Genomic DNA, 26,660 nt, shown 5'->3' with positions numbered 1-26,660 from the left:
TCTTGTTCAAACTGGTGTTGAACTCCCGAGCTCAAGCAATCTATCTACCTCAGCCTCCCAGAGTGCTGGGATTACAGGCATGAGCCATCAATCCCAGCTGATTTTCTGGGTGTTTTGTTTTGTTTTGATTGTTTTGTAGAGATGAGATTCTCTTTTTCAGGCTGGTCTCAAACTCCTGGCCTCAAGTCATCCTCTTGCCTTGGTCTACCAAACCTTCCCAGCTTTGACCCCCCGCTTCCTGTTGTATTCTGGAATCTGGCTTCTCTGGACAACACTTCATCGATTGCCCTGAGCCTTCCAGAGTGCCAGGAGACCACCTGCTATGTTTGTGCTGAATCTGTCCCCCTTTGATTCAGCTTCTGTTTGTTGTTGACAAACATGAGTCCTTGTGGTTATTTCAGTGGTCACCTTTACATTAGTTTCTTCAACTGCACTGTCATTTAAAAGGCTATCAATTCACACTTGGATCGATGGGTTTGGTGCACAGAGGACCTTATGTTATATTTAGAGTTTTCTGGGGAAAGCAACAGGGTAGGTGAAACCACCAGCTGTACATGCTTCTAAACTGGTGCTGAAAGAGATGGTTAAAAAATAAAAATTAGGGCTGGGCATGGTGACTTGTACCTGCAATCCTAGCACTCTGGGAGGCTAACGCAGGTGAATTGCTTGAGGTCAGGAGTTTGACACCAGCCTGAGCAAGAGCAAGACCCCATCTCTACTAAAAATAGAAAAATTAGCCTGACATTATGGCAGGCACCTGTACTCCCAGCTACTCGGGAGGTTGAGGCTTGATTGCTTGAGCCCAAGAGTTTGAGGTTGCTGTGAGCTACGACACCATAGCACTCTACCAAGGGCAACAGTGTCTGTCTCAAAAAAAAAAAAAAAATAGAAGAGCAAAGAAAAGAAAAACAAAAAAGAAAGATAAAGAAAATTCGAGAAACATTTATCCACAGGAATGCAAATAGAAGTTACAAAGAAGTGGCCCAACCAATGGATATTTAATGATCTGGAAGAGCAGTGGACTTTATTATCACTCAAGCATACACCTTGCAAATTTGAAAGTGCCAGAATGGGTGGCCTTCGGTTTTGATTTTTTCTTTTCATTATTAGTGAGGGATGGGGGCTTCCTCCTCCTTGTCACACAGACAAAATGGAAACACCCCACAGCAAGGCCTCAGCCATATCTGGTCCTTGTTCAACTGCGACAGCTGTTGCTGGACGGGAATGATGCTGGCCTGGTGTTGTCTGAGGGCAGCAGCTGCCGCTTTAATCACTGACTTGAACAGGGGCTCCGTGTCAGGTGTCAGGGGTTTGGACTCAGATGGGTCTCTGGACAGATCAAACAGCAGAGGGGGATCATGGATGGTAACTTCTTCTCCGGAACACCCACAAAAGTGGCTCTCGTAGCAAGCCCCAGCTCCTGGTGGCTGAAAGATCGGTGTGACGTAATGCACCTTCCAAACTGCCCTAGCTGGAGAAGACAAAGGGGCAGTTATTTGTGACAGGATAGAAAGCTGCAGCCAGGTGGGAGGAATAGTTGCTAGCCACGTTCTCAGCATTGTGAACATTACATGGTTTCAAACGTGTGGAAGGTAAGTACTAAATATTCCCCCAAACAAATAAATGATAATTGTTTGAGATGATGGAAATACCAATCATTCCTCTCTGACCCCTATACGTTATATCCATATAACGAAACATGACTCTATACCCCATGAACAATCACTTTAAAAAAATTAAAAAATAATAATTTAAAAAAGAAACCCTTCCCATTCCATTTTCTTCTAAAATTTTGAATTTTATGCCAGGCACGGTGGCTCATGCCTATAATCTCAGCACTTTGGGAAATCAATGCAGGCAATATACAAAAAAAAAATAATAATAATACTTTTCTTCCTATATTATTTCCTTACAGAAAAAAAATATTTTCATTTAGTGAGCCGGACACAGTGGTGTGCACCTGTATGCCCAGCTACTGTAGACGCTGAGGCAGGAGGATTTCCTGAGTCCAGGCCACAATGAGCTTTGCTTGGGCCACGGCACTCCAGCCCGGGCCACAAAGTGAGGCTCTGCCTTTCAAAACAATAAGAAACATGAATTTTTTTTACATTTTATATTGAAGTCTTTGACTACAGTTGACTTGTTAATAAATGAAATTGTTACCATGTGGCCATGAATACCTACAAGAAGCATTAACCCATAGAAGATGTTCAGTAAATATTCTTCCATGTCAGAAGACACAAATAAAGAGCAAATTAGAGGCTCGGCACCTGTAGCACAGTAGTTATGGAGCTGGCCACATGTACCAAGGCTGGTGGGTTTGAACCCAGCCCAGCTCAGATAAACAACAATGACAACTGCAACAAAAAAAGAGCCAGGCATTGTGTCAAGCACCTGTAGTCCTAGCTACTTGGGAGGCTGAGGCAAGAAAATCTTAAGCCCAAGAGTTTGAGGTTGTTGTGAGCTGTGATGCCACAGCACTCTACCAAGGGTGACAGGGTGAGACTCTGTCCCAGTTATAACCTAAGAATGCAGGGAAGGGGGAGAGGAAGGGGAGGGGGGAGGATGGGTGGAGGGAGGGTGATTGGTGGGACCACACCTATGGTGCATCTTACAAGGGTACATGCAAAACTTACTAAATGCAGAATATAAATGTCTTAACACAATAATTAAGAAAATGCCAGAAGGCTACATTAACCAGTGTGATGAAAATGTGTCAAATGATATATAAAACCGGTGCATGGTGCCCCATGATTGCATTAATGTACACAGCTATGATTTGATAATAAAAAAATGAAGGTAAACATATTTTCATATATAAAAAAAAAAGCAAATTAAAGGCATGCATTAATGTGCCAATTTCCTTGTGTCTTTCTATTTTGTCCAGGCTCTTTCTCTTCTGTCTCTTTCCTCACAGGTCAATGCTAAATGTTATTTCTTCCTAAGATCAGGATGAGTACGTCAGAATCTCCATGTATCAGGATGAGTACGTCAGAATGTCCACGTGTCGGGATGAGTATGTTAGAATCTCCATGTGTCAGGATGAGTAGTCAGAATGTCCACGTGTCAGGATGAGTATGTTAGAATCTTCACGTGTCAGGAGTAGTAGTCAGAATGTCCAAGTGTCAGGATGAGTATGTCAGAATCTCCACGTGTCGGGATGAGTATGTCAGAATGTCCAAGTGTCAGGATGAGTATGTCAGAATCTCCACATGTCGGGATGAGTACGTCAGAATCTCCACGTGTCAGGATGAGTACGTCAGAATGTCCAAGTGTCAGGATGAGTACGTCAGAATCTCCACGTGTCAGGATGAGTATGTTAGAATCTTCACGTGTCAGGAGGAGTAGTCAGAATGTCCAAGTGTCAGGACGAGTATGTCAGAATCTCCACGTGTCGGGATGAGTACGTCAGAATCTCCACGTGTCAGGATGAGTATGTCAGAATCTCCACGTGTCAGGATGAGTACGTCAGAATGTCCAAGTGTCAGGATGAGTAGTCAGAATCTTCACATGTTGGGATGAGTAGTCAGAATGTCCACGTGTCGGGATGAGTACGTCAGAATGTCCACGTGTCAGGATGAGTATGCTAGAATCTTCACGTGTCAGGAGGAGTAGTCAGAATGTCCAAGTGTCAGGACGAGTATGTCAGAATCTCCACGTGTCGGGATGAGTACGTCAGAATCTCCACGTGTCAGGATGAGTACGTCAGAATGTCCAAGTGTCAGGATGAGTAGTCAGAATCTTCACGTGTTGGGATGAGTAGTCAGAATGTTCATGTGTCGGGATGAGTAGTCAGAATGTCCACGTGTCGGGATGAGTATGTCAGAATCTCCACGTGTTGGGATGAGTATGTCAGAATGTCCAAGTGTCAGGATGAGTACGTCAGAATCTCCACATGTCAGGATGAGTACGTCAGAATCTCCACGTGTCAGGATGAGTACGTCAGAATGTCCAAGTGTCAGGATGAGTAGTCAGAATCTTCACGTGTTGGGATGAGTAGTCAGAATGTCCACGTGTCAGGACGAGTACGTCAGAATCTCCACGTTCGGGATGAGTACGTCAGAATGTCCACGTGTTGGGATGAGTATGTCAGAATCTCCACGTGTCGGGATGAGTACGTCAGAATCTCCACGTGTCAGGATGAGTACGTCAGAATGTCCAAGTGTCAGGATGAGTAGTCAGAATCTTCACGTGTTGGGATGAGTAGTCAGAATGTCCAGGTGTCGGGATGAGTACATCAGAATGTCCACGTGTCAGGATGAGTATGTTAGAATCTCCATGTATCAGGATGAGTAGTCAGAATGTCCATGTGTCGGGATGAGTACGTCAGAATGTCCAAGTGTCAGGATGAGTATGTCAGAATCTCCACGTGTTGGGATGAGTAGTCAGAATGTCCAGGTGTCGGGATGAGTACATCAGAATGTCCACATGTCAGGATGAGTATGTTAGAATCTCCATGTATCAGGATGAGTAGTCAGAATGTCCAGGTGTCGGGATGAGTACATCAGAATGTCCACGTGTCAGGATGAGTATGTTAGAATCTCCATGTATCAGGATGAGTAGTCAGAATGTCCATGTGTCGGGATGAGTACGTCAGAATGTCCAAGTGTCAGGATGAGTATGTCAGAATCTCCACGTGTTGGGATGAGTAGTCAGAATGTCCAGGTGTCGGGATGAGTACATCAGAATGTCCACATGTCAGGATGAGTATGTTAGAATCTCCATGTATCAGGATGAGTAGTCAGAATGTCCATGTGTCGGGATGAGTACGTCAGAATGTTCAAGTGTCAGGATGAGTATGTCAGAATCTCCATGTGTTGGGATGAGTAGTCAGAATCTCCACGTGTCAGGATGAGTATGTTAGAATGTCCAAGTGTCAGGATGAGTATGTCAGAATCTCCACGTGTTGGGATGAGTAGTCAGAATGTCCATGTGTCGGGATGAGTACGTCAGAATCTCCACATGTCAGGATGAGTATGTCAGAATCTCCACGTGTTGGGATGAGTAGTCAGAATGTCCATGTGTCGGGATGAGTACGTCAGAATCTCCACTTGTCAGGATGAGTATGTCAGAATCTCCATGTGTTGGGATGAGTAGTCAGAATGTCCATGTGTCGGGATGAGTACGTCAGAATGTCCACATGTCAGGATGAGTATGTTAGAATCTCCATGTGTCAGGATGAGTAGTCAGAATGTCCACGTGTCAGGATGAGTACGTCAGAATCTCCACGTGTTGGGATGAGTAGTCAGAATGTCCATGTGTCGGGATGAGTACGTCAGAATCTCCACATGTCAGGATGAGTATGTCAGAATCTCCACGTGTCAGGATGAGTATGTCAGAATCTCCACGTGTTGGGATGAGTAGTCAGAATCTCCACGTGTCGGGATGAGTACGTCAGAATCTCCACATATCGTGTTACACATCATCACAGCAGCCATCATATGTGTTTCTAAAAATGCTTATTTCTAAAAAGTGATCCCACCCAGACTTTTTGAGTAAGTTTTGTGTCTTTTTTTATTCTATATATCTGTTTTATTTATTAAACTGCAAAGATGGCAACTTTACATCTTTTGTATTAACCTGATGGAGTTGAAACCATATTCTTCCCAGTAAAGTATCCCAAGAATGGAAAAACAGGAATGCAACGTACTTAATACTGATATGAAGCCAGCAGATGATCTAACTCAAGACAACATAAGAGAAAAACTCAATTCAATTCAAGATGGGGGAACCGGGTATAAGGAACAGGGCATGCGGGGGGTTGGGGGTGATTCACTGAATGGGCACAATGTGGGGGCGTATCAGACACGTTTGGGGTACAGGACACATCTACAAGAGGGACTTTGTGTAACAAATGCAAATATTGTGATCAGGTTGCTTGTACCCTCACATTAACATGAAATAAGAAAAAAGAAAGAAATGGGGAGGAAGGGAGGGAGGGAGGGAGGAAGGAAGGAAGGAAGGAAGGAAGGAAGGAAGGAAGGAAGGAAGGAAGGAAGGAAGGAAGAAAGAAAACAAACAAACATTGGCAAGTAAAAATTAAATACAGCAGAACCTCTGTTAAGTTGACCACCCACAGGATTGCAACAAACTGGTCACCATAAGGAATGAGCCCCACTGTACTGGTACGCACAGGTGGTACATGTCCAATCTATGAAAATCAGGTCAAAGTAAGGAGTGGTCAGTGCAGGGAGGTGGTCAGTGTAGGGAGGGGGTCAGCTAGGGCAGTTCGTCCGTACATGGTACACAACATGATGTCTGCACAGGCACAATACATAAATACCTTGTGAATAAATTCAGTTGAGAGAATTAGCATCTGCAATCACCTCTGCCTGCTTTTCTACAAAAGAGCAATTCTCAGGAACTTTTTCCAGAAAGATATTTTCACTGACATCCCTAGAATGGTCTGGGGGGGGGAGGAAGGGAGACTTCGGAGCAGACCTGAGAGCTGCCGTTCCCTGCGGGCCGTGGGGAGAAGGGCTGGGTGCACACTCACCATTATCCCTTGGGTGCCACCTCACAGCATGCAGATATGAGCCACAGTAGTGAAACAGGAACTCATGCTCTGAGTGCTGGACGTCTCCCTGCAGCAAGGGCATGAGGTCTCGGCCATCAATCACTCTGTGGACACGTGAAAATAAGGAGAGAGGTCACACACCAGGCTGGCGCCAAGTGCATTTCCAGCCGTGGGGCAGCGTGCTCAGAAGTTGGGGAAACTTGGGCACACTGTCACAGAGATGATGCTCCAGGGGGAGAGAGAAGAAACCTCAGCTTTTACGCAGAAATTAGCAGACAGACAGACAGAAGCATGTGTCACTGTGTGTGCCAAGGACACGCCCCAGTTGTGGACATGGCCAGCATGTGAATTATTTCTCAATAAATACATCGAAGCTTCCGATGACCCACAATGGCCACCATAAAAATGTATAATCATGGCTCTTTTTATCTTTCATATCTCACTATAACTCAACCACGAGATGTTCTGAGGAAAAGGTGATTTCGGGAGATAAGGAGGGGGAAAGTAATCAAAATGCAATTATTATTTTTTTTTTTTGAGACACACATCACTCTGGGTAGAGTGCTGTGGTGTCATAGCTCACAGCAACCTCACACTCCTGGGCTCAAGTGATCCTGCCTCAGCCTCCCAAGTAGGTAGGACTACAGGTGCCCACCACAATGCTCAGGTAATTTTTCTGTTTTTAGAAGAGACAGGGTCTCACGCTTGCTCAGGCTGGTCTTGAACTCCTGAACTCAATCAATCCTCCCGCCTCAGCCCAAGTAGCCCACCCCAAGTAGCTTGGATTATAAGCACCTGCCACAATGCTGGGCTACTTTTTGTATTTTCAGTAGAGATGGAAGTCTCACTCCTGCTCAAATTGGTCTCGAACTCCTGAGCTCAAACTATCCTCCTGCCTCAGCCTCCTAAGTAGCTAGGATTACAGGCACCTGCCACAATACCTGCTAGTTTTTCTATTTTCAGTAGAGATGGGGTCTCGCCCTTGCTCAGGCTGGTCTCAAACTCCTAAGCTCAAGGGAACCTCCCACCTTGGCCGATCAAACCCTCCCAGGGTTTGACCCTCCACTTCCTGTTGTTTTCTGGAATCTGGTTGCTCTGGACAACATTTCACCTACTGTTATTTTCATTTCTTGAGAGATACTTTTTATTAATTTTGAGATAGAATCTCACTCTGGCCCCAGGCTAGAGTGCAGTGGTGTCATCATAGCTCACAGCAACCTCAAACTCCTGTGCTTGGCAGTCCTCTTGCCTCAGCCTCTCAAGCACCTGTCACCATGCCTAGCTAATATTTCTATTTTTTGTAGAGATGGGGTCTTGCTCTTGTTCAGGCTGGTGTCAAGCTCAAGGGATTCTCCAGAATCAGGAAAAAAGAGTGAGAAGAAGCTTTGTTGAGAGTTAATAACTACGTCACCTGTCCTGGGGAAGTGTTCCTCCAGACACCGAGGCTAGTGTTGGGAAAATGTCCATCAGACTTGTGGGTTCGTCAATGGAACGTCCACCTGGTATCTTTTCCGGCCATCGAATAATTCCTGGGACTCGGATTCCACCTTCCCAGCCCCCCATGCCTTTTCCACCTAGAAGGTAAGGAAATCCAGTTCCATTATTGTGCCCAGTTACAGTGTGTTTAAATTGTAAATTAAAATAAATTGTGGTATATGTATACCACTGAATATTATGCAGCCTTAAAAAAGATGGAGACTTTACCTTTTTTGTGTTTACATGGATGGAGCTAGAACATATTCTACTTAGTAAAGTATCTCAAGAATGGAAGTAAAAGTATCCAATGTACTCAGTACTAATATAAAACCAATTTATAATCACTCACACTTTCATATGAAAGATAAATCACAACTATAGCCCAGGATGAAGAAGGGACGAGGAGGGGGATGGGAGGGGAGCGGGGGTTTGATGGAAGGAGGATAAAAGCTGGGACCTCACCTATGGAGCATATTGCAAGGGTACATGTCAAATCTATTAAGAGTAGCGTATAAATGTCTTAACACAATAATTAAGTAAATGAGGTGAAGGCTATGTTAACCAGTTTGATGTAAGCGCTCCTAATTGTATATAAAATCAGCACATTGTACCCCATAAATGCATTAATGTATACATGATCTACATGTTTATGACTTAATAAAGAAAAAATAAAATGTAAATTAACACCAACAGAGACATTTGTTTAGTGCCTATAATGTGTAGAGCTCTAATGGCATCAGTAGAACACGCCCACAGAATTATATTTACTTCTGTTGCTGAAGAGTTTTTTACTAAATCACAAATTATATTTATTTATTTTAGACAGAGTCTCACTATGTCACCCTCAGTAGAATGCTGTGATGTCACAGCTCACAGCAACCTCAAATTCTTGGGCTTAAGTGATTCTCTTGCCTCAGCCTCCCAAGTAGCTGGGACTACAGGCGCCCGCCACACGCCCAGCTATTTTTGTCGTTGTTGCAGTTGTCATCGTTGTTTTGCTGGCCTGGGTCAGGTTCAAACCCGCCAGCCTCGGTGCATGTGGCCGACGCCATAACTAGTGTGCAACGGGCGTGGAGCACACTAATTATATTTACTATGGGGCATGTTCATCCTACATACATAGCTTTTCTCCCTATCTAGAATGCTCTCATCTCAAGTATGAAGTCAAACAATTAAGTGAACTCATCCTAGAAAAATTGCTTTGAAGGGTGGACTAGGTGCTGGCCTCAGGGTATGGCTTCCCGAGGGGAGCACCTCAAAAATGGCCATAATGATATTCATCCATGAGGTACGTAGCACTTTTTATAGCACAGGTTCAAGAACATAATTGTCAACCTTATAGGATAACAGCTCTGATGGCCATTCCAGAAAAAGAGTTCCAAAATTGTTTTGAAGTCTGCACTAGGCACTGGCATCAGTGTACAGCTTCCCAAAGGGAGTACCTTGAAGGTGACCGTACTGATACTCAGAAATGAGATATGTAATACTTTTTCTAGCGTGAGTTCACAAACTTAACTATCTGACCTTGCACAAATCTCTCTCAAGACATATGATAAAATGTACTTAACATTTTCGAGATAATTTTCTCGTAACATCAGGATGACGTGTTCCAGATCACGCCAACGTGGCAACTAATGGGCATGTTTTTGTGGGCTAAATGTTGCGTCGAGGTATAGAATCAGTACACATGAATTTAATTGTAAAATTTAGTTAAATTAAATTCATGCCCGGGTATCCCTGGTTCTGACCTCTGCTGCCTGGCAAGCAGATTTCTCCTTAATCTTCTCTCAAGCATCTTGCAAATGTTATCAATGAATGGATATTCAGCTCATTTATAAATCTCTTAGAAGATTTCTTTAGACGTCATCTGCTTGCCAGCATGTCATAATCTCCTGGTACTGACTAGATAGAGACCACATTTCTAGATACCCGGTCCATGGAAATTTTTCCAACTCCAAGACCAATTTCTTTGATTTTGCTCCTGCACTTCCTTCTCCCAGGAGCCAAATGAAACAAACTTGTGCAGTTTTTTATTTGTTTTGTTTTGTTTTGTTTTTGAGACACAGTCTCAAGCTGTCACACTGGCTAGAGTGCTATGGCATCATCACTCACAGCAACCTCCAACCCTTAGGCTCAAGCAATCCTCTTGCCTCAGTTTTTCTATTTTTAGTAGCAACGGGGTCATGCTTTTTTTTTTTTTTTAATTGAGACACAATCTCACTATGTCACCCTTGGTAGAGTGCCATGGTGTCACAGCTCATAGCAACTTCAAACACTTGGGCTTAAGCAATTCTCTTGCCTCAGCCTCCTAAGTAGCTGGGACTACAGGTGCTCATCATACCACCTGGCTATTTTTTGTTGTTGTTGTTGTTGTTGTTTTATAGTTGTCATTGTTATTTGGCAGGCCCGGGCTGCATTTGAACCCGCTCAGTTCTGGTGTATATGGCTGGCGCCCTAGCTTCTGAGCTGCAGGCGCCCTAGTCAGGGGTCTCCTAGCCAGAGTGCTAGGACTACAGGTATGAGCCACCACATCCAGCCCAAACTTGTGTAGTTTTGTATACTAATTAATTATCATGACCATAAAAGAGATTACTCACCACCCCACTCCATGAAAGATCACCTCTCCTCACCTTTGTAAATTCCATTCCATCCTCCAAATTGGGCGTGACCTCGCCTAGCCTCCAGATGGCCACCATGGTCTGATGTAAAGTAAACAAGAGTGTGGTTCCTCAGACCAAAATCATCAATAGCACCAAGGATCTTGCCTGAAATAATAATCAAAGGCATAAGTAAAAATAATGACATCGTGAGCTCTCATACCCTTACATCAACTGGGTATGAGATACATAAGGAAGGCAAGGATGGTGTGACCCTCACTATTTCAAAAGCTACAGAAGAAATACATGTTAATGGTTTAAATTGCCAAACGCTGGGAAAAGAAGTGAATTTAGAGCCTAACATTTAAGAAACAAAAAAGATGACATACTTTCAGAAAACTTATTATGACAATTCACATGAATTGAATTGGATTGGTACTACTACCATTCAAAATGCAAACTCTCCTTTATCATTTCCTTTTTCCAGAATAAAACTGACAAAACCTAGTTTTTCCCTTTAGATACGAAAGGAAGAATGTTGTTTCTTCTCTGACTTTAATGTCTCATGGAACGGTAGTAACAATTTACAGAATAAAACAACTTTTCTCACAGAAGCAGTACATTATCATAGAATTTCAGGGAACAGAGGTAGGATTAAGATACTCTTATCATTGGGTTAACACAATCCATTTGATATATTCTTGATGGTGGTTTAGGTAAGCAATTATTTTTCTAACCATTTCCTATTCCTTTCTTATTTGGCATTTAAAATAGAGAGTGAGAAATTTAAAAGGGGAAAAAGTTAGATTCAATGAGCAGGTTAAAACAGGAAAGACGCTTTCAAAATAATACATTCCCTGTCATTCTTTATAAGAAAGCAACCAGGCCAAGTATGGTGGCTCACACCTATTATCACAGCTGTCTGTGAGGCCAAGGCAGATGGATTGCCTGAGCTCAGGCTGAGGTAAGAGGATTACTTCAGCCCAAGAGTTTCACGTTGCTGTGAGCTATGATCCCACAGCACTGAAGCCAGGGTGACAGAGTGAGACTCTCTCACGAAAGAAAAAGAAAGAAAGAAAGAAAGAAAGAAAGAAAGAAAGAAAGAAAGAAAGAAAGAAAGAAAGAAAGAAAGAAAGAAAGAAAGAAAGAAAGAAAGAAAAGCAAACAATCAAATTTCTTCAAGTCCAAAATCCATGATTAGTATCATGAATAGTTTTTTATTTTTTTGTTTGTTTGTTTGTTTTTTGAGACAGAGTCTCACCTTGCCACCCTTGGTAGAGTGCCATGCTTTCATAGCTCACAGCAACCTCAAACCCTCGGGCTCAAATGATTCTCTTGCCTCAGCATCCCAAGTAGCTGGGACTACAGACATCTGCCACAACATCCATCTATTTTTACAGATGGGGTCTTGTTCTAGTTCCAGCTAGTCTTGAACTCCTGAGCTCAGGCAATTTACTCACCTTGGCCTCTCAGAGTGCAAGGATTACAGAGTGTAAGCCACTGTGTCCGGTATGAATAATTATTAAATTCATTATTCATCAAACATTTTCACAATTGTGTTGATTCTATACATTCTACTGTTGTTCATCTTGAACAACGTTAAATTAAAATTCTTTAAGTTTGCTAGAAATTTCATTCTACACACAAAGCATACAGGTAAGGTCAAGTCTAAGAAAGTAATTTATCTTTTAAAGTCCTAAAAAAGAAAATTTAACACAGTGCAACTCTTAGCAAACATCACAATGAAAATTGATTCAAGAGAAAGTGATCAATGGATACTAAAACTGGCATGAGGGGCCAAGATACTGGATTAATCTAAAAGTATCTTCCATGAAATACGTATTAATTTTGAATTGTGACAAAGCACATGACTTTACAATGGAAATAACTGGAAGATACCACTTAACCAAGTGACAAAAATTTTCACTGCCATTGCTGGTGCCAATTGAACTTGTGGGCTACCCAAGTGAGGAGACGTCATCATATCCTATTCTGTCAAAGGAAACATCAAACCACATTTTATGACTGCAAAAAAAAAATCTTCTTATTGGCTTCAATTCTGTTAGCTTAATTTCCAAGGTTTTTTTTTTGGCATAGTGACACATATATCATGACATCTCTGTACTTCCGTGTCCTTCAAATATGTGCATTTCATTCATGCCTTCCTATCATTAATATCATTAATGATATTATCATGCCTTCCTATCATTAATGTGGAGAACTGAATCCACATTGCAGATTGATTTATTTACTGTGCGAATCCTAGGAATGCACATTTGTATCGTTTTGTCTCTCTGCAGTATGAGTTCATCACAGATTTGGACCCTAACGCATTCCCGAATCCACAATTTCAACCAGAGATCTTTGTACACAACAGACTTTGATGTGAAGGTTTGAAGTTTAATCAAACAGCATCAAGATCTGATTTGTGGGTCTGTCCAGGACAGGAGACACAACTAAAGAGACAGGACATCCCAGGTGAGAAGTGGGTAACATGCAAAGAAAGAAAAATAACTGACTATGAGGAGAGATGTGTCCTTGATTTGCTTCTCAACTTGGCTGTTACTGGTGTGTACAAATATGTGGACATTGATTTTATACCCTGAGACATTACTGTGTTTTTTTTTTTATCACTTCAGGGAGTCTTATGGTTGAGTTTCATGGGTTTTCTTTATAGAAGATTATATCATCAACAAAGAGCAAGAACTTGGACCCCTCTGCCCTCATTTGGATGACCGTTTATATCCTTTTCTTGTCTAATTGCGTTGGTGACAACTTCCAGCACTATGTTAAATAGTAGTGTGATGAAGGTGGAAGGTGGGAGCTGAGGAGAGGGGAAGAGGGAGGGGGATTGGTGTGCTCCCACTTAATGAAAACAATGTGGGGTTATATGGCACACCTCCTGTGGTTGGGACACAACTACAACAGGGACTATACCTAACAAATGCAAACATTGTAACCTAATTCTATGTACTCTCAAATTAACCTGAAATAAAATTAAAAAAAAAAAAAAAGGAACAGGAATTGAGTATGGTTTTGTGCTGACTTTATCAATCACTTTCATCTATTACTCCATTTATGTCTCAGAGCAACTTTGACTCTTGGAGATAATTCTCTTCACTCTATATATTGGCCAAGGGCCATTTCTGGGTGTTACATACCATTCAAACATGTTTACTTCCCTCTACTTAGGTCCCGTGACTCTCCCACCATGGGGTCCATCTTTCTGTGACTCACCCACCATGGATAAGACTCACCCACCCACCACAGAGTCCATCTCTCTGTAACTCACCCACCATGGAATCCATCTCTCTGTGGTTTACCCACCATGGGGTTTATCTCTCTGTGACTCATCCACCATGGAATCCACCTCTATGTGACTCACCCACCAAGGATTTCATCTCTCTGTGGTTTATCCACCATGGGGTCCATCTCTCTGTGACTCACCCACCATGGGTAAGACTCAACCACCATGAGGTCCATCTCTTTGTGACTCACCCACCATGGAGTCCATCTCTCTGTGACTCACCCACTATGGAGTCCATCTCTGTGAGTTACCCACCATGGAGTCCATCTCTCTGATTTACTCACTATGGAGTTCATCACTCTGTGACTCACCTACCATGGAGTTCATCTCTCTGTGACTTAACCACCATGGAGTCCATCTCTGTGAGTGAACCACCATGGGTAAGACTCATCCACCATGGAATTCTTCTCTCTGTGACTCATCCACAATGAAGTCCATTACTGTGACTTACCCACCATGGAGTCCATCTACTGTGAGTTACCCACCATGGGTAAGACTCATCCACCATGGAATCCATCTCTCTGTGACTCACCCACCATGGAGTCCATCTCTGTGAGTTACTACCATGGGTATGGCTCACCCATCATGGAGTTCATCTCTCTGTGACTCACCCACCATGGAGTCCATCTCTGTGAGTTACCCACCATGGGTAAGGCTCACACACTATGGAATCCATATCTCTGTGACTCACTCACCATGGACTCCATCTCTTTGACTTACCCACCATGGAGTCCATCTCCTGCACATTGTCTCCATACAAGCCATGCTTGCTGGTGCCAATGAACTCATCTGTGGTGGGAAGCGGTACATGCACGTGAAGAAAAGAGAAGAAAAGCAGGAAAGGGCCTTCCTTGTTCCTGAGAAGACAAAAATGACATGACTCTCAAGTTTGCAAAGTGTTTGAAGGTGAATAGCATTGTTCTTTGGCTCCTAGCTCCCAAATGGACATAATCACCTTCTTTCTCCTCCATGCCCTCATGAATAGATGGGGTTCACACAAGAGGCCCACCCAGGCTGGAGGGGATTCCAGGATCCCCCAGCATCTTAACAAATCTGTCAACCCTTTGGGGTGAAGGCAACCATTGTTCTGTTTATTCTCAGATACCAGGACCCCTGGAGGGTGAGACTGCAAGCTAACATAGACCTCCTATCATAAGCATGATACAAACAAAATCCAATTCTGCGTGGTGTATATTCTTCATGGCTCATGACATCACAAACTACAGCTGCACCCCAAGGGACATGAAAGTCTGGTGGCAGAGAAGTGGGTTTTTAGCAATCTCTACACATCCTCAACTGGTGTGCCAGAAGGGACAGAAGTCCCATGGCAAGCCACTGGCACGCCACTGGTTCTCCCAGGAGGATATGTGGAAGAAAGCTGACCTACCTTGAATTCTAACAATTATATGCAAGAGAATAAGTCCCCAGCTAACCATGGCAGTACATAGCTCAAATGCCACTCTTTATGACATTTCTGCTGTGGTGAGACATCAATGTGTAAAAAATGAAAAGAAGAAAAAGAAGAAGAAAGAGGAGAAGAAAAGAGTTATAAGAATGAGAGTTTTGTCATACTTTACCAGGTAGAATCATGTCCCCACAAAATTCATATTGGTTTGAAACCTGAAAATATAACCTTATTTGGAATTGGTGTCTTTAATTATTACACTGAGGTCATTCTTCATATGGTGAACCCTAAATCCAAGGGCTGGTGTCCTTATAAGACAAAGAAGAGGAGAGATACACAAATGAGAAGCCACGTGAAGACGGAGGCAGAGACTGGAGTGATGTGGCCACAAGCCCAGGGACGCCTGGAGCCCCCAGGAGCTGGGAGAGGCAGGAAGGAGCCTCCCCTGGGGCCTCCAGAAGGAACTGGATACAATGGGTTGAATGGCGACCCCAAAATATATGTGAAAGTCTTATCACCCAGAATGTATGACTAGAACATAATTTGGCAATAGGGTCTCTGCAGATGTGGTAAGTGAGGGATCTTGAGATGAGACCATCCTGGATTAGGAAGGGACCAAAATCCAATGGCAGGTGTCCTAAGAGACAGCAGGGGAGACACAGACACAGAGGAGAAGCCATGTGGAGATGGAGGCAGAGACTGGAGTGATGTGGCCACAAGCTCAGCGATGCCTGGAGCCCTTGGGAGCTGGAAGAGGCAGGAAGGAGCCTCCCCTGGGGCCTTCAGAGGGAACTGGATACTATAAGTTAATGAGTTGAATGGGGACCCCAAAATATATGTCCATAAGCTTTCATCCATTACCTATGAATAGAATGTAATTGGAAATAGGGTCTCTGCAGATGTAGCGAGCTATCTTGAGATGAGACCATCCTGGATTAGGGAGGGGTCTAAATCTGATGACAAGTGTCCTCCTAAGAGGCAGCAGAGGAGACACAGACACAGAGGAGAAGCCACGTGGAGACGGAGGCAGAGACTGGAGTGATGTGGCCACAAGCCCAGGGATGCCTGGAGCCCCCAGGAGCTGGGAGAGGCAGGAAGGAGCCTCCCCTGGGGCCTCCATAAAGAGCCTGGCCCTTTAAAAATTTAAACTCACTTAGCATTCCAAACTAAACTGCCAAAACAAAGAATGATTTTCAATGTGGTCAGTTGAATGACACCCCACCCCAGAGATGGCCTTGTTGTAATTCCCACAACCTGTAGATACGTGACTTTAGATGGTGCTTTGCAGATGAGAATCAGTAAGGCTCTTGACCTGAGATTATCCGGGTTTATCTCTGTGGGACTAATGTAATCTTTTAAGGAACAATGCGCGTGGGATGTTTGAAGATTTGCACTGGCTGACAGAACGGATCAGGATTATTTGTTTAGCTTGCAATTTCAGAGTGATTGATGCTAACTCTCCACGTGCCGATGTTATCTTTGTAAAACCTCACAGCACTCTGCACATTTGGAAAGGTACCAGGGCACAAAAGGATGTGCCCTAAAAATGAGACAAGGTGTTCAGTTAGCATCTACAAGGCAAATATGATTTTTTTTATCACTCCTTTACTGCATTTTTATATTTGTATTGTCTTTGCTTGGCCTATAGCAGGACAAAGATGCCTTCCAACCTCAAGTGATTGTATATCACTCCATACCGTGTCAACTTTTCCTCTGACCCTCACTGGCTTGGGTCTTTCCAAGTCAACAAGAACAAACTGCTCACGTTCCTTGGAAACCCCATTTTCCACACACTTGCACCTATGACTATAATACCTGAGAATTCTTTGGCCATCTTACTCAACTTTGAAGACTCACTTTAGATATTACACACTCAAGTGTGGTATTCCTGACATCTTGGCAGGGTCCTTCCCTACTGAACTCTTTTATCCTGGACTTATATCTATTTGACTTTCTTTCTTTCTTTCTTTCTTTCTTTCTTTCTTTCTTTCTTTCTTTCTTTCTTTCTTTCTTTCTTTCTTTCTTTCTTTCTTTCTTTCTTTCTTTCTTTCTTTCTTTCTTTCTTTTTCTTTCTTTCTTTCTTTTTATTGTTGGGGATTCATTGAGGGTACAAGAAACCAGGTTACACTGATTGCATTTGTTAGGCAAAGTCCCTCTTGCAATCATGTCTTGCCCCCAAAAGGTGTGGCACACACCACCAAGGATGTTGGACTATTTCTGAATGAATTCTGTGCCTGTGTATCTTTTTTCTAGCAGTAAATGTGAACTCATTCTCGGAATCCCAGATCCCAGCATGGCCATCAGTAAAGATGAAGCTTTAATCTGTGTTGAAAGAGAAAGGGAGAAATGTGTTCACAGCCTTTTCCTCAAAGGTCCAACAGGGAGATTATAAATGTGGTTCCCTGGGAGAGCTGTCAGCCACTGGCTTCTGGTAGCATCAAGCCTTATAATAATCACCCTCAAGCACTAATGTCACTTAATTTATATTCTTTTATGCCACCTGCTCAAACAGAAACTTTCTGATTTTAATTTCCCAGGTGTCTCTCTTCCTAACAGAAAGAATCCTTGGTTTATGCTATTGTCTCATTCCCAGAGAAATATATTTTCCTTTGTAAACTAGTACGCGGACAATATGTAACATAAATTAACCCACCAGATTTGTGATTTTGAGTCTATTGTGTGCCTGCCTCCTTGGTCTAAGAAAATATAAATTTCGGAGCTAACAGAGAGACCTTGATTTGAATAACCGAAACTCAAAAAACATACTGCCTTTTTAGCAGGGTAGAACATGCTGTTTTTGTGAGGACTCTTTTTGCTTATCTGTGGTGTCAGTTGTCACAAAAAGTGTGCATGTTTCTTTTTTTTTTCTTTTTGCTAATCAGCTTTCTATTGTTTGTGTATTTGCTGTGTGACTCGAAATAATTGTTATTCTTCCAACACATGGTAGAAAAGAAAAACATGTTTGACACCCCTGGAAAGAGCCCAATTGCAGTAAAATACACATCAAAGATTTATCAAAACCTATTACACTGCCGATAATTTTTTTGTTTTGTTTGTTTATTTATTTATTTTGAGACAGAGTCTCACTATGTCACCCTGGGTAGAGTGCTGTGGTGTCATAGGCTCACAGCAACCTCACGCTCTTGGACTCAAGTGATTCTCTGGCCTCAGCTCCCCAAGTGGCTGGGACTACAGCTGCCTGCCACAACGCCCGGCTAGTTTTAGAGACGGGGCCCCGCTCTTGCTCCGGCTGGTCTCAAACCTTTGAGCTCAGGCAATCCCTCTGCCTTGGCCTTCCAGAGTGCTAGGATGATATTTCATTTTTTAACTCAATATTTTTAAATATCGTCATCCCCTGTTTTAAAAATTGTCTTGGCCGGGCACGGTGGCTCACACCTATAATCCCAGCACTCTGGAAGATCAAGGCGGGTGGGTTGCTTGAGGTCAGTAGTTGGAGACCAGCCTGAGCAAGAGCAAGACCCCACATCTACTAAAAAACAGAAAAACAGGCTGGGCCTCAAGGTGAACACCAGTAGTCCCAGGTACTTGGGAGGCTGAGGTAAGAGGATTACTTGACCGCAAGAAGAGGAAGGAACTGTGAGCTGAGACAATGTCACGGCACTCTACCCTGGGTGACGGAGTAAGACTCTGTCTCAAAAAAATAAACCTGTGGCTCAAAGGAGTAGGGCGCTGACCCCATATGCCAAAGGTGGCAGGTTCAAACCCAGCCCCGGCCAAAAACTGCAAAAAAAAAAAAGTCAAATAAATGGGTGGGTGGGGGGGGCGATGGAGGAATTAAAAAACAACAACAAAAGGAGAACCTGAATAATAACGCATGCAGGAACGCCCAGTATTGTTTTTGCAGTTTTTCCTGCAAATGTTGAATTATTCTGAAAATAAGATGCTTACTCCCATTAAATACAAAACTTTAAAAACAAACAAAAATGTCCCCAGAAGGAAATCTAATAAAATGTGGGCGATACTTAATGGAGGGAAATGCAAAACTCTACAGAACTTAAAAGTCAAATGGGTGGTGCCTGTGGCTCAAAGGAGTAAGGCGCCAGCCCCACATGCCGGAGGTGGCAGGTTCAAACCCAGCCCTGGCCAAAAAACTGCAAAAAAAACAAAAAAAAAGTCAAATAAATGGGGGATGGAGGAATTAAAAAACAACCCATATGCCGGAGGTGACGGGTGCAAACCCAGCCCTGGCCAGAAAAACTGACCTTGCTATGATTGCATGTATTTTTAGTTACTAACCTTTACCTTTCTAAAAATGAGATGGCCTCCTTTACCATGATGGATCCAGCTCTCACTGCCTCCATGGGCTGCTCCGTGATGTCATGTTCCCTCATGAGAAGGCAGTCCCAGTACAAAGCAGATTGGTAGCTGGAGAGCCACCCCCACGCCAGCAGCAGCACAAACAGCATTAGGGCGATGATGAGGGACCAGGGAACGGAGACCCAGCCGGTCAGCTTCCCCAGGGTGAGAGTGAGCATGGTGATGATGACCAGCTGCACACAGAGCCACACCCAGTGCCCAATGGCTAATTCTGTGTCACGGGAGGGGTCCGGCCAGCAAGGGTTAGTAAGAGTGAACGGCATGCCGTAGAAGTAATCAAACCCATAGTTGTACGGATGGTGGCAGTGGTCACCTCGAGATTGGCAGTTGAGACCTTGATGCCATTTGCCTGGAGTTCAACAGAAAAGCACAGATACGATTCATACACCGATCCGTCTAATCTGCTTGACTGTTAACAAGGAATGTGCGGCCGTTCATTCTTCACACGAAACTATCATCTCATCTAAATAACAACAACAACAATAATAATAATAAAGTAGCAAATATTCATTTCCTTTGCTTAAAAAATTCAAGTTCAGCAGCGCCACATTTTGTCGCAGAAGTCAGAGAAGACGTTTGCGTTCAGAACTGGTTGTGATCGGACTGCATTCGGGAACTTTATTTCACGTCCAAGGAACACAGCTGGCAACGTCCTATCGGATTCACCCACGCACATTCCAACTTGTTTGGCTTATCGGGGACACTAGAAAAGGGCTTCATTTGCTTCTGCCCTCATGGATTTTACTTTTCTTGATTGTTGTGTACCCCCAAATTTTCATAATGACCCGTGTATTGATATAGATAGAAGTGAATTGTCATAGCACAGGGGGATCTGTGGAAACATGAGAAGCCCAGAGTGATATGGGTGTGCCTGATAGGAACACCTGGGCAGGTGAAAATAAGATGAATGGAGCTCTTCAGTGGTGTCTGAATTATCTCTGGAAAAAATGAACAAATGCACTTTAGGAAGGACTCTCTGTGCGTGTGCATGTGTTTGTGTGTGTGAGTAAGTTCAGAAGAGACTCCCAAGTGAGGCAAAAACTGCAGTGAGGACAAGATCTGGAGAGGACAGGTGCACACTTTTGCAATACAGAAACCATATGTACAATCTACATAACCTTGGAGAGTGAAGGGATAAGGTGGCAGGTGACAACTGAAGGGACATTTGTGGAGCCCAGATCTTTCAGAGTCTTGCCTGTCCTTGGGAAAGACAACACAACCTTTCAAAATAAAGCGTTTCCAAGAAAATGATAAGGCAAAACTAGAGCAAAGGATATTATTCCCTTACCATGGATGACTCATAATTATAACTAAGTGGTAGTCTCTTACCTATGACTGCTGTGCTGTAGCCTTGTCTCTTGAGTAAGGCTGCAAATGTTGTTTCATTAAGAGGGAGTCCGCCGGGGACCCCAAGGGTTTGGATGACCCGGTCACTGTTATTAGAAACCATACCTAAATGTCACGGGAAACAAAGAAACATAGTGAATGGGCGCTGCCGTACATAGAAGAAGGTTTATGTCCCTCTAAAATTCACCTCCGAGGTGACGGTGTTAGGGGGTGGGTCCTTTGGGAGGTGATGAGGTCATGAGGGTGCAGCCTCAGGGGTAGGATCAGTGTCCTTATAAAAGGGACCCCAGAGAGCCCCCTCACCCCTTCCACCACGTGAGGACACAGTGGGAAGGCGCCATCTGTGAATCAGGAGCTGAGTCCCCACGACTAACAGCATCTGCCACGCTGGGATCTGCAGCCTCCATACCTGTGACCAAGTAATGGCTGTTATTTGTAAGCCTCCATGTCCTTATAAAGGGACCCCAGAGAGCTCCCTCGCCCCTTCCACCATGTGAGGACACAGTGGGAAGGCTCCATCTATGAACCAGGAGCTGAGTCCCCACCACTCACAGCACCTGCCACGCCAGGATCTCGAACGTCCCTTCTCTAGAACTGTGAGCATTGAATGTCTCTTGTTTAAGCTACACAGTCTGCGGTATTTTTGTTACAGCAGCCCCTGAATGGATTAAGGTAAGACCTTTTCTTTCCTCTAAGTCAGCATCATGAGATTCGTTGCTCCAAGGCTTGCTTTCCAGAACCAACATCTAGAATGCATATAATTTAGCATCTTCTGGACCTTATTTCCCTTCACCTAAGGTACGCCAGATATTACAAACCACACGAAGCAGAAAAGTTTACAGGAGACCCTTAGGGGCCCAAGGTATTCCCCACTATTGACTGCAAACAAAACTTGAATACTCGTCCATATTGTAGGCACTGTTTATGGTTACACTGCAGAATCTGCCCACAAATCAAAAACCACTCCGCTCACTGTTTCATACAGGTTATTTTACTTTATTTTATTTTGAGACAGAGTCTCACTCTAATGTCCTGGGTAGAGTGCTGTGGCGTCATAGCTCACAGCAACCTCAAACTCCTGGGTTCAAGCCATCCTCCTGCCTTAGCCTCCCTGCTAGCTGGGACTACAGGCGTCTGTCACATCAGCTGGCTATTTTTTAGAGACAGAATCTGGCTCTTGCTCAGGCTCACTCTGCTCACTTTTAAAAAATATAACCCTATAACCAGTGAGTTCCCTTCTTTGGAATACACCCCAAAGAGCTGAAAAGAAGTATTTGGAGAAAAACTTGTATTAATACACACATGTTCATAGCTATATCATTCATGATAGCTACAGGGTATACACAACTCAACCTTCCATCCATGGATGAATGGATAAATTAAATGTAATATATCTGTATGTTCTAGTATTGTACAAGCATAAAAAAAGGAATAAAGCAGTGATACATGCCAGAACATGGACATGTAAAACATTACTGTCAGTGAACCAAGTTGGTCATGAAAGGTCACATATTTTATGATACCATTTATTTAAAAAAAAAAAAAGTGCAAAATAGACATAGTCCATAAAAATAGAAAGGCAGATTTGTGCTTTGCAGGGGCTCAGGGAGAGAGAGGGAATGGAGTCCTTTGGGGGGAGGTGATGAGAATATTCCGGAATTAAGTAAAGGAAATGTTTATACAACAGAGTGAATTTGTTAAACGCCACTGAATCACATACCTTAAAATGGTTAATTTTAGGACCTGTGAATTCTACCTTAATTTAAAAAAATAATAATAACTGGGCGGCACCTGTGGCTCAAAGGAGTAGGGCACCAGCCCCATACATCAGAGGTAGTGGGTTCAAGCCCGGCCCCGGCCACAAATAAATAAATAAATGACCAACATACAACTCGAGTGTATGGTAATATTTTTCTTCTCTTCTGTTATTTTCTTTAAAATTGAACTGAATTGACCCAAAGGACAATGCCCTTGCCCCTCCTGCTAAAATGTTTTGATCCAAGTTTTCAGAGTTCTGACAGATGCTTCCCAGGGCAGCCTGGGTGCGGACAGACGTGTTTTGATAAGTGTGGTTCTGCCACTTCTGTGTCGTCAGACTGATTTAACCTCTCTCTATGTGGAACGCAGTGATCTCTTGCGTGTTGCTCGCAGGGCGTAGCAGAGACAGCCATCTACGCACCTGAACGGATGGGGTACCTCCCCGTCAGGAAAGCAGCTCGGCTGGGGCTGCACAAGGGTGCAGCAGAGATGTGCTGGGTGAGACGGACGCCATCCCGGGCTAAGCGGTCGATGTTTGGGGTCCTGCAAAGACAGACAGTGTGTGCTGGAGGTGGGAGAGGGAGAAAGGGATGGAGACAGGGTCAGAGTCAGAGAGACAGAGCAGAGATGGAGACAGAGGCAGAGAGACAGGGAGAGATGGAGAAATAAAAGAGTTGGAGAGAGAGAGAGGTGAAGGAAAAGAGCATCAGTTTATTAGAGTTCCGAGGTGTCCAGAGCAGGTGCCTGCAGACAGAGACATTTCTTTCCCCCTGTCAAGGTGACCTGCAGCAGAGATGTCACACAGCTGCTGTTTATGACACTCAGACGTAACTGGGCAGGACTTCATGGTATCCACCGAGCGGACTGCTACCTCGCAAACATGAAACGAAACACGGTAAAATGAAATAAAATATTGAAGGGTCCCAAGCCTGATTCACTAAACGCTATCGCACACAGACAGCACTCATGCCCAACACCGGACACAACCGGGCGTGAGATCATCTTCCCCTTTCACAGATAAACGTCTGTGCACTTTAGGCCGGCCCCAAAACTGTCACCTGATTACATACAAAAAAGAAAATTCTGGCACTTTTGACGACACAGGTGAACCTGCTACTCTACATGAAATAAAGCAAGTGCGAACAAATACCAGTGATCTCACTTGCGTGTAGAATCTAAACAGGTGGAAATTGCAGAAGCAGAGAGCGGAACGGAGGTTAGCAAGGGACCGGACAGAGATCAGTTCAGGAACATCAAACGTCAAACAGACGTAATCTCAAGGGATCGGCTGCACAGCAAATGAGCAACGGTTAATCACAGCGTGTTGTGTTCTTGAAATTGCCAGGAGTAGGTTTTAAGTCTTCTCACCACCAATAAATAATAAATACAGAAGGCCATGCATAGATGAATCTCCTTCATTCGACCTTTCCACAATGGGTGCATAGATCAGAAACACGTGTAATTTTTGTGTGTCTATTAAAAAACTATTTAAAACGAGGTATCTGGAGCTCAAGGAGAATCAAAGGGAGACTTCTAGGGAATGGAACAGGTTGCCTTTTTTTGTTTGTTTGTTTTGTGACAGAGCCTCAAGCTGTGGGCCTGGGTAGAGTGCCGTAGCATCACAGCAACCTCCCAACTCCTGGGCTTAAATGAGTCTCCTGCCTCCACCTCCCAAGTAGCTGGGACTACAGATGCCCGCCACAACACCTGGCTATTTATTTATTTTTTTGGTTGCAGCCATCATTGTTGTTTGGCCGGCCTGGGCTGGATTTGAACCCGCCAGTTCAGATGTATGTGGCTGGCACCTTAGCCACTTGAGCCACAGGTGCTGAACCCTTTTTTTTTTTTTTTTTGAGACAGACTCAGACTCTGTCACCCAGGCTAGAGTGCTGTGATGTCACAGCTCACAGCAACGGCAAACTCCTGAGTTTGACGATTCTCCTGCCTCAACCTCCCAAGTAGCTGAGACCACAGACACCTGCCACAACACCCAGCTAGTTTTTAGAGATGGAGGTCTCACTGTTGCTCAGGCTGTTCTCAAATTCCTGAGCTGAACGGATCCATCTGCCTTGGCCTCCCAGAGTTGTGGGATTACAGGCGTGAGCCACTATGCCCGTCTAGAATCAAATACCTCTTTAATGAGAATAAAATTTAGTGAGTCCTCTTGAGAGGACTTGTGAAGAATACCCAGGCGCATGAAGAATTTCCAGCATTACCAAGGCATTTATCTCATTCTTTGTTTAAATGTGGAAATTACCTACCGTCTTTCAAAATAAGCTTTATTTTGCAAAGAAAAGGCATGGTTTATGAACTGCACTTCTGGGAAACATGCACCTGCTTACAGATTTCATGTTACCATCACGTTTCTCCAACATTGACAGCCCGCCGTGATACACTCTCTGGAAATGTCTGCTATTTGCTGGTGTGTGTCTCTGTTATTTTGTTTGAGTCTATCTTCTTTTACCGTAAGCCACACTTGATTGTAGGGGTTACTACTTTTGCACGATTCCTAATACTTTTATCAAAAACAACAATTGCAGGCCAGCAGTGGTAGTTCATACCTATAATCCCAGCACGGTGGGAGGCTGAGGTGGGAGGATCGCTGAAGTGCAGGAGTTCAGGACCAGCCTGAGCAAGAGAGGCCCCATTTCTACTAAAAATGAACCAGTATTGTAGCAGGTGCTTCTTTTCCCAGCTACTTGGGAGGCTGAGGCAGGAGGATGGCTTGAGCCAGGAGTTGGAGGTTGCTGTGAGGTATGATTCCACAACAATCTCACCTAGATACCAACAACCCTGTTTTAAATATGGAAATCGCCTACTGACACTCTTTCTTAAAAAAAAAAAAAATTAAAAGTTATGGCTGGGTGTGGTTGTTCATACTTGTAATCCTAGCACTCTGGGAGGCTAAGGAGGGTGGATTGCTTGAAGTGAGGAGTTCGAGACCTGCCCAAGCAAGAGTGAGACCCCCGTCTCTACTAAAAATAGAGAACTAGTCAGGCGTTGTGGCGGGCACCTGTAGTCCCAGCTACCTGGGAGGCTGAGGCAGGAGGATGGCTTAAGCCCAAGAGTTTGAGGTTGCTGTGAGCTGTGATTACGCTATGGTACTCTACCAAGGTTGACAAAACGAGACTCCATCTAAAGAAAAAGAAAACACACACACACATATACACGATGCTAGCCTTAGCATCTATTAAAAATAACACAAGAAAATGATTCTAAAAGTGCATAACATGAACTTCAAGCTTCATTGAGGGCTGGCTCAAATACACAGATTTCATAATCCAGGGGCCTCTGAGTTTCTGTTTCATATTTGTTTTTCTTTTTTTTTTTTTTTTCACAATGTCCGTTGGCAAAAATAGAAGCATATCACCTTAAGAATTTGGTCTCCACCTTAAAGAATCTGCTGGATGCCCAAATTAGGAAGCAAAAAATGATTAATTCTGGTGAGTAAATATGTGTGTGTGTGTGTGTGTGTATTTGTATTTGTATGTAAGATTAGACAGTTAACTTCACTGGCTCATCCTAGAAAAGGTATTCCAGGCCTCCCTGCTGGATATCACCATGGTCAGTTTGGTAGGGGCTCCCCTGGGGAAGCTGTGCAGCAATGCCAACGCAGTTATTATCTGTCAATTAAAAAAGTGAAAAAGAAAACCTATTATGTACATTTTTAAATCTAAAAAACAAAAAAATCCCTATAAATAAGTTTCGTTTTACATGGAGATGCAATCATAAGATTCGCCAGCCTCCCGAGCCTGGAAATGGTGAACCCCCGGAGAAGCCTTACTGGATGGTGTCGTTGCCATAGCAGCCCAGATCTCCAATCCCCAAATCGTCAACCATTATGAGGACGATGTTCGGCTTGTGTTCATTCGCCCCGTGTGACCAGCACGTGGTCAGGAGTAAGCACAGGAACAT

At 43.7% G+C, this 26,660-nt stretch overlaps 1 protein-coding gene across 1 annotated transcript; it reads right to left on the bottom strand.

The window, feature by feature from the left end:
• Positions 1–1,033: 1,033 nt before the first annotated feature.
• On the bottom strand, positions 1,034–26,660 carry ARSF (arylsulfatase F). The gene is made up of 9 exons (XM_053580337.1): positions 26,530–26,660; positions 23,167–23,288; positions 20,970–21,092; positions 19,566–19,989; positions 14,618–14,754; positions 10,624–10,758; positions 7,929–8,091; positions 6,497–6,621; positions 1,034–1,471 (listed from the first exon to the last, which is right to left on the bottom strand). The coding sequence occupies exons 1-9, from the start codon at positions 26,658–26,660 to the stop codon at positions 1,107–1,109; spliced, it is 1,725 nt and encodes a 574-aa protein (XP_053436312.1). The 3' UTR covers positions 1,034–1,106.

This window comes from Nycticebus coucang, chromosome X (assembly GCF_027406575.1).
Source record: "Nycticebus coucang isolate mNycCou1 chromosome X, mNycCou1.pri, whole genome shotgun sequence".
In the NCBI taxonomy this organism is placed as follows: domain Eukaryota; kingdom Metazoa; phylum Chordata; class Mammalia; order Primates; family Lorisidae; genus Nycticebus; species Nycticebus coucang.
The sequence above is the reverse complement of the archived record's forward strand: the minus strand, read 5'-3'. Positions and strand labels throughout refer to the sequence as shown.

Bases quoted from the DNA above. Each gene is read 5' to 3' on its own strand.
- ARSF (XM_053580337.1), bottom strand. From the start codon at position 26,660: ATGTTCCTGTGCTTACTCCTGACCACGTGCTGGTCACACGGGGCGAAT. The intron at 21,093-23,166 runs GTGCGTAGATGG...CGTGACATTTAG, and splicing joins GAGGTACCCCATCCGTTCAG to GTATGGTTTCTAATAACAGT. The intron at 10,759-14,617 runs GTAAGTCAAAGA...TTATTATTTCAG, and splicing joins GGAGATGGACTCCATGGTGG to GCAAGATCCTTGGTGCTATT.